The sequence below is a fragment of the Momordica charantia genome (genome assembly GCF_013281855.1).
Source record: "Momordica charantia cultivar OHB3-1 chromosome 4 unlocalized genomic scaffold, Mcharantia_2.0 BLBB01000004.1, whole genome shotgun sequence".
In the NCBI taxonomy this organism is placed as follows: Eukaryota; Viridiplantae; Streptophyta; class Magnoliopsida; order Cucurbitales; family Cucurbitaceae; genus Momordica; species Momordica charantia.
The window spans coordinates 8,572,089-8,581,115 of record NW_028275162.1 but is presented as its reverse complement, the minus strand read 5'-3'; the positions used below and the strand labels follow the sequence as shown (position 1 = coordinate 8,581,115).

At 29.0% G+C, this 9,027-nt stretch overlaps 1 protein-coding gene across 1 annotated transcript; it reads right to left on the bottom strand.

Moving 5' to 3' along the window:
- Window positions 1-4,301: 4,301 nt before the first annotated feature.
- On the bottom strand, window positions 4,302-5,793 carry LOC111025353 (F-box protein CPR1). Its single transcript, XM_022303203.2, has one exon. It carries the CDS (start codon window positions 5,618-5,620, stop codon window positions 4,454-4,456), a length of 1,167 nt encoding a protein of 388 aa, XP_022158895.1. The 5' UTR covers window positions 5,621-5,793; the 3' UTR covers window positions 4,302-4,453.
- Window positions 5,794-9,027: the final 3,234 nt, after the last annotated feature.

Below are 9,027 nucleotides of genomic sequence, written 5' to 3'. Positions count from 1 at the left end.
TGAGGGGTGTGTGCTGTATACGGCTCGGAATTGGCTAAAAACAGTGACAAAATAAAGTACAAGTGGTGTAATTAACATGTAAGGGCTGGCAAATGGTTTTGAATTTGTTGGAGGGGGGCTGCTCTCTCAAAAAGAATTCTGCGGCTCTACTAAGGGCATCTCTCTGGTAGCCCAGTGGGCTAGGCGGCTGTCCTCCCTCTTTTGGGCTATTCTAAGTTGACAAAATAATCGACAAATATTTTTAGTTTAAAATTAAACCAATAAAGGGACTACTTGCAAAAAATAATTTGATTTGGACCCGATTTGACTGCCCAAAGAAATTCTCCAAAATCGTTCAGCTCCAAATATGGAAAGTTTTATGCCTGAACATCTTCTTTTCAAATGCCGATAACTTTTGCTGCAGACCATGGATGATTATGATCTTTATGTCCCTGAAAATTTCTTTCAAAGACCTTCAATTTGGCATCTGATTTTACTATAAATAACAAAAAGATCAGAGAGATATAAATCGTCGAAGTTGGGACTATATTCTCTCGGCGGCTGTAGGATTTTTCCAGAAACAGTGCTCACTAAAAATTCGATAACTTCTAGACCACAGATCCAAAATTATCGATTTCTCTCTCTGAAAAGCTAAATTAGAGGTATCAATTTCATTCAATTTTAACGTTGGAACAAAAAGTTATGAATTTTTATAGTTTGCTCTCGAATTTCTGCTCTCTGTAGGTTTCTCACAATTTCTCGGGTTTGAAGAAAAATTGATAACTTCGGCTTCGGAGCTCGGATTAAAGTGAAATTTGGTTTGTTGGAAAGCTTTTGAAGTGCTAAACACAAACAAACAAGATTTATACACTTTAAAGAAATTTTCGAAATAAAAAATTATTATGTAAGAATGATAGATCAAAAGGCATGCAAAAGACAAGAATAAGGGATGATATTTTTTTTGTATGATTTTCGAATGAGGGAAAAGTAAAAACAAGACAAGAATCTAAATGCAAGAAAATAACATATATCCCGATCTAGAGCCTCAACTCTTATACCAAATGATTATGCGACAACTCAAGTATATTAGATTACTCGAGCCACAAGCCACTTGAACCCAATCGTATAGATGGTTTCAATTCGAAAGGCTAAGAGTTTGATGGATTACCTTTGCAGTCAGTAATATAGGGGTGGAAGCCTATAACTCATGACCTTTTGGTAAGAGATAGGTGCCATAACCATTTGAGCTATTCTCGGTTTGGCCTTCTAAGTATAAATTAAACCTTTTCTTTCATCATTTATTACAAAAGAATAAGAGATAGAAGAAATACAACGTATAATGACGTTATGTGTTGAAATTAGAGACAATTATTGCATTTTTTTTCTTTTTTTTCTTTTCTATTATTGAGAAAATACCAAACTTTCATGGAAGAATGAAATATAGAGACAAGAATTGTTATTTTAAGAAAGTCGCCTATAATGCACACAATTTACCCACATCACCTACGTCGCACTCGATTTACCCACATAACTCACTTACAACGTAGCAATTTACAAACGATATGCACATTGTATCTCTGGTAGCGATCTACACTACTGATCGAGCACCAATTTTAAATATTTATATGTGTTATCCAAAACTCTTGTGGGATGTATAGGAGTTTTGACTTTAACACAAAAAAAAAAAGGGAAAAAAAACTACACTATTTTTGCAGTTTGTTTGTTTACCCAATAATTTTTTTTTTATTTAATCTAAATATTTTTTATTGCTTAAAAAACAACTCTAGTTTTAGAATTTGTCATTTAAATTATATTATTCTTAAGATTTCCTGGATTGTCACTTGCAATTTTTTATCTTTTTTTAGTAGAACAAATATGGGGATCGGGAATTAAACCTCCAATATCTAGAGGAGAACAACATGTCTTATTTGCTGAGCTATATTCCTATTCGCACAAATTTTTATTAATTATAATTGGTTGGTAGTCAATTTCTACATTTCCAATTGCATCTTATTTCTTAACTACCACAAATCGTTTAAAGAAAAATATTTCATTTATGATTCAATCATAGGGAGGATGGTTGTTATAAAAACTTAAAAAAGAGAATTACTCGTCTGCTTCATTCCAATTGATTTCCTTCTTATGTGATCTTTCTTGTTATCAGATTTTTTATTTTGAGAACCTTTATTAGATTTTGTGATTCAAATAATGAAAATTTTAAAACAACATTTTTATAGTAACAATGTTTTCAAAAACTTTTAAATATGATTACATTAAAAAAAGATGAAAAGATAAAAACGTTGATAAATATACTATTTTATGTTATAAATTCATTTTATTTTTATTAAAATTACAACAAGTAAAATATAATCTATTATAAGTTATATAATATTGTAAAATCATAATTTTATCAAATTTATAACATATATGTTAATAAATTAAATAATAAGGTTTTAAATTGTGATAACTACTAGTTTATATATATATATATTTTATTTTATTGTTACACAACTTGAACAATTTTTTTTTTAACAATAAACCATTTTTAAAATTGATATTCAATTTTTAAATCATCTACCAAACACATTCAAAAAAAATGTAACTATGTTTTTTTTCTCTTTTTCTTTTTTCTTTTTACATCAAAAAGCCAAAGAGGGGTACAAGTGAGCCTATAAGCCGAAATTTCTTCATTCATTGCTTTTGTCGCTAGAGCGTGAGTCGCACGATTTGATCTCTTTGACAAGAAGAAGAGCTTCCTCAACTGATCATTTGATTTTCGTAAGGTCTAAATCTTGTCCCTTTAGAAGATCTATTATTGCTCGGAGGGAATTAGATTCTATATGAACGGGAAATGATTTTCCATGATGATAGCTTGTAATCTTTTACAAATTGCTTTCATTTCTACCACTTTTATCCCTAGGATTTTTGATATTGTTTTTATCTCGAATGTTCATCGTTCTAAATTTCGCTCAACATGTCGAGCAACATGTCGACATGTTGAGGGGCTCGACGTCGACACGACGGGGAAAATCGTTTTCTCCCTCGTCGTCGACCTTCTTCTTCTTTATTTATTTATTTTTTTAACTTATAATCTAGAAACTGATTTTTTTTAAATAATTTGAAAAGATAACATTTCAGTTAAATAATTTGAAAAGAACGAAAAAATGAAATTGGTTTGTTTGGGTGAGTTAATCAAGGAATTGGTGTTTCTTTTTTCTTTTTTACTAAAGTTGGTTTCCACCACAACCAGATGATTATGCAGACTTTTACCTTTATTTTTCATTTTGTATTTTTCTTGCTACTTTATTTTGCTGCTCCTTACAAATAATTTTATATGTTTACTCATTTTTTATTGAATGCAAAAAAAAAAAAAAAAAGTTTGATTTGTTCATCTCTTATAGAAAATACTAAGAATTGGCAAACATGCTTAAAAAAAATAATTGAACCGAACGGAGCTTGCCCATTCAAATTTGGGATTGGCAAATTTGGGATTTTCTATGTTTATTTGAATGAAAAGAAAACATCATCTTTTATATATATATATATATTAATTAAGTTATATTACCATCATTTGTACCTAACAAAGATATTTCACTCCATAATAAAAACTATATTAGATTATAAATTATCAATAAAACATAATCAAAGCAACAACTAGATTAATTTAGAAATTATCAATAAATCATAATCAAAGTAACAATAACTTTAATTTATTAATTTAAATAATTTTAATATATGTATACATGATTCTGTTCCAACGTTTTTATCACAACGACATTTCATAAGTATATTACTTATATATTTCAATATGATAGTTAAAAGTGATAAATTATAGACTAATTAAACTCCTATTTACTAATTCAAAAAATTTACATCAATATCCATAATTTTCATGATTTCTCCTAAAATATTTGTCTACATGACATGCCCGGGAAATTGGGACTTCGACATTTTCATCGACATTTTCTAATCTGTTTACAAATTTCTCTTCTTTACTTCCTAATCTCAATTTATTTGAAGAAATTTTCATTATTTATGAAAATTTAAAAAAATCCATAAAGAAAACCTCTGCTATAAATCATGAAGATTTATTTTTGTTTGATAATTTTTATGTATCCATGAAAAAAAAAAATCCAAAAGCCACTGTTCCTTCTCAAAATTGAATTTTGGTTTTTCAAAATGATTTCATGAATTCAAATTTTTTTTTTTTAAGTCCGTGTATCATATTGTAATGTAAATTGTAAACACTCCTAAACTTCAAAGCTATATTTCCAAGAAAACAGAGGCCTAAAAAAGCTAAAACGAGAGAAAACAACACAACACAACCAAATGAAATTATTTCATGTAAAACTAACATAAACAATACAACTAAATATACAATTTTCAATCAACTCAACTAAGATTTCATTTCCAAATCAATTTACATAACAATTAATTAAGTTACCTTCAACAAGTTCTGAGTTCTTGACAATCTTCAGCTCCAGATGAAATCATCATCTTCATCTTCATCTTCTTCCTCCACAATTCCTTTCCCTTCATTAATTAAAGCCAAGCTCTCAACAAATATATCCAGAAAGAAAGAATCTGCAGCCCCACGAATCCCAAGGCCCTTCACAGTTTGGTTCTCTGGTTTGTATGAAACCAGCTCCCCATTTCTAGATGTCATTAGCATCTCCCCATTTTCCCTACACCCCAGAGCCATTCCCAATCCCTGAGATGGATCAACACTCAGAATTCTTGTCCAAGATTCATGAACATCATATTTTCTCAGCATCCAAACAGAAGAAACGTATCGATTCCCAAAAGGATACCACCCACATTGAAGAACAGAGAGTTCCCCTCCAAGAACTGCAACTTTCAAATTCTGAGGAAACTCATTCACCAGACAATCTGGAAGAGGAATTGTGCTGAAAAATTCACCATCCATGTGAAATCTCAGAATTATGCAGCGAAACCCCCTGTGGCTTCGAGTGAACGCAATCCAATGGACAGCTTCGTTCATAAAAATCTGTGTCCATTGCGATTTAAGGATTTCGTAACGAGGGGCTGGATGGCTAATTTGTCGCCAAGAACCAGTGCTGAGCTGATACAATTCAACTTTAGGAGGAAGATCATAATCGTACATGGACTCACCTTCGAGATACACCAATCTTACCAATTTGAAGTCGTTTGCGCGAGAATCGAAGCCAAATCCGAGGGCGTACTTGTAGGGCGTGGCGTAAAGGGCGAAGATATCCCTGGGGCAAGGAACAGCGACGAATCGGTGAATCGATGGATTCCACAAGAAAATATTCGGACCTACCAAACACAACAATCCGTTGCAAAACCCTACGAGCTTGAAATTCTCGTTCCAATTCACATAAGGAAACTTCAATTCCTTGCAAATCCCCAAGGTTTCGGTGTCGAAATGTAGCGAGTAGCGCTCGCCTTTCTTGCTGCCGGTGCCGTAGCACCGCCGGAGGAGGAGGAGGCGATCGCCGCCGCGGCTGCTATTGGATTGATTGAGGTGGGAGAGGACAAAGGCCGGATCGGAGATAAGCGAACGCCATGATTTGGAGACGCATGTGCAGAGTATGAGGGTTTTGGAAGGAAGTTTCAAGAAGATGTAGAACAATACCTCCTGCGGAAGATAATCTAACATCTGATGGAGATTCCGATTGAAGAATTCCAGCGAGAAGTTCCAGAAGAGAGCAGAATCTCTCGGATTTTCTCCAGAAAAGTGGCTGAAATTTCGAGAGCTTGGAGAAGAAGGAAGAACAGAAATAGTCGGCGGCAAGAGAGAGAGAGAGATAATGAAAATTTTCCAGCTGGTTTTGTGATTTTTATTTTTATTTTGATTTTTCGTCGTACGAAAGATACAGCAATCGATTGCTTTTCTATCTTCAACAACTTTTTTCCTCTTGTTAATAAAAATTCATGAAAAATACATCAATCTTTTACCCGGGTCAAAAATAACTGTATTTGGTTGTATATATATTCGAGATTAAGAGACCAAGATGTCTGAAAATAAATTTTATATATATGTATTTTATGTGATTACTTAGAAAATATAATTTTATGTTATTGTATACATTGATTAATAAAAAATAAAAAATATAAGTTAAATTACTTTATATTAGCATTCTAAATTTTAAATTAACAATTTAGCTATATTTACATATTTAGAAAAATGATATAGGTGTATAAAGCATTAAAATCAATCAAAATTAACTCAAGTACATTAATTTATCTTTATTAAGTTAAAATTTTTAATTTAAGTTTCACTCTTAATAAATATATTATAAATAATATATCTAAATTTATGTGGTTGATTTTTTTAGCAATCAATTTTAATAATTATCATTCTAGGTGTTTAACAAAATTAATCATTTTCATCTCATTAATTGCATTAACTAATTATATTTTTTATTAAAAAAATTAAGTATACACTTTAATAAATTAATTTATTACAATAGAATAATTAACTTAATACATTATTGGTAAAATTTTAATTTTGTTTTATTAATTATAAATTTAATTTAAATATTTTAACTAATTTGAATAAAATAAATAAATAATTAAGTTTAAAAAATAATTTATTTAAAAGAAGAGAGATAATAGTTTGCCACAAAATCCATGACAAACCCATGAAACTGGGAGGAAGGAAAAGAAAGCCATTGTCCATAGGAATAAGAGCTTTCAAGAAAAAGTTTTCGAATGTGTGTATCAAACAAGGGCTTTACTTGTCCATGTCAATTACGATCCAAAAAACTCCCTAACCAAACGGCCCCTTAAATATTTGAAAAAAAGAGAAAAATATAAAAATATATAATCTTTTAAAAATAATGAACTAAATAAGTCGTGGCGGGTAAAAAATTAAGGGCCCGTTTTATAAACATTTTAGTTTTTGGTTTTTGGTTTTTGTCGTTTTTAGTTTTTGGTTTTTAGTTTTCTGTTTTTAAAAAACAAAATCATATATATTTGCGAACAATTTTTTGTTTTTTGTTTTTAAAAAACAAAAAACTAAAACATGTTTGGTAACAATTTTTAACTTTTTGTTTTTAAAAAGTTAGAAAATTGAAAATACATAATAAAAAATTTTATGTAGGGTAGAAATGACAATAGTGTGGGTGTGAGTGAGGATGCTCTCCCCCATTCTTGTGCTCTGTGAAGATTTTTAGTCTTTATCTCCACCTCGTTCTTGTGTCGAGAGATGTTATCGAGAAAAATTATCGGTTTTATAATTGTTTTTAATTATTTTTAGAATTTAAGTATAAAAAAGTGTAATAAATATATATTAATTATTTAAAAAAATGGAATCGGGGACGGGGTCAGGAAGCATTTCCTATTTTTGGGACTCGACCCTGCGGAAATTTTTTTAAAATACAAGTTTAGAGAGATGTAAATAAACTTTTGAAAGATAAATTTTAGAGAGATAAATAAAAATATTTAGAAAAAACAATGAGAGAAAAGTTAAAGACAAAAAGAGAAAATTTTTGGAGAAAAAAATAAAGTCGAGAGGAATGATATGTTAAAAGAAAAAAAAAAGAAATTATAAAGAAATAGAAAAACAGAGTGGAAACAAGTTTAGAGATAAAAACCAGATTCAAAATATAATTTTTATAAAAAATAAGTAAATACAAAGATAAATAAAAAGTTACAGTGAAAGAAAATTGAACGAGAAAATAAAATATAATTTTTAGAGGAAAAAATAGATTACGTAGAGAAAGAAAAGTTATAAAATATAAAATTTTAGAAAGAAAAAAGTTAGAAGAAATATTAAATTTTTAGAGAGAAATGATACTGGTCTGTTAGAAAAAAAAACAAAAATACAAAAAAATTTGGAGAGAGACAAATAACCATAATTATTCAAAATATGAAAATCTTAGAGAGAAAAAGATAAAGTTTGTGGAGAGAAATTTAGAAATAAAAAAATTAGAGAAAAATTTTTTTTAGAGATAAATATGAGAAAGAAAAAAATTCAAAATATAAAAGTTTTAGAGAGAGAAAAATAAAGTTTGTATTAAGAAATTTAGAAATAAAAAATTAGAATGAAAAATAAATTTTTTAGAGATAAATATGAGAAAGAAAAAAAAGTTGAGTATTAGAAAAAAAATTTTGGTAAAACAAAAACCTATTTTTGAAAACTAATTTTTTTTAATTTACATAGAATTTCAAAATGGTTTTTGAAAAACAAAATAGAGAAAATTGAATTGGTTATCAAACAACCCTCTTTTTTAAAAATTAGAAATAAAATTATTTTTCATAATTCGTCAAAAATAAAATATATTATGGGTTTTCATTTTATTTTCATACCTAATATTCTTTTTAATACGTGTGCATACCTAATATTTCAGATTTATTCTATTTTGATAACTTATTTTAAATCTTAATTTCATTTCTTTTACCTAGTTGTTAGGAAAGAAAAAAAAGAAAAAAACATTCAAATTTTACCCCTCAAATTTTATCCTAAACTTTCAAACGTTACAATTTTTATCTTCTGTTTGACTTTCGTTCCATTTGCCTACCAATTTCAAAAATAAACGAAGGAATAAATGAAAGTTATCACGCATCAATGCCACTGACCAAGATTTGGTAGATGCTAAAAATTTATTGTCAATGTCTAATAAATTATAAGAAGAGAAAACCATAGGAATATTTTTAAACTAATAATATTAGTATTGTGTTTGACAAGGTAACCATGAAGTTACATGCGTGATGACAAATATGAATTGAGAATTAAAGAGTCCTAGAGCTGATTAAACAAACATGTAGGCAATATTTACAAAGGTATTAGATGAAAGAAATTCCAATGACAAGGCCAAAAATGCCATGATAGAAAAAAATAAAAATCTTAGTGTAATTTAACTCGGTGAGGAACCTATTTTCGATTGAATAATCGTGAATGTGAATTTGAATTTTCATCGTACTAAAAAAAGTTGAGTGATTAATGAAAAAGATAAAAGCACGTTTTAAACCAAATGAGGTTTGTAGTGATTCCAAACGATGAATGAGAAGAAAAAAAGGAGAAGAAAGAAAAAAATGAAAGTTATCATCCAAGATTTAATT

Bases quoted from the DNA above. Each gene is read 5' to 3' on its own strand.
- LOC111025353 (XM_022303203.2), bottom strand. From the start codon at position 5,620: ATGTTAGATTATCTTCCGCAGGAGGTATTGTTCTACATCTTCTTGAAA.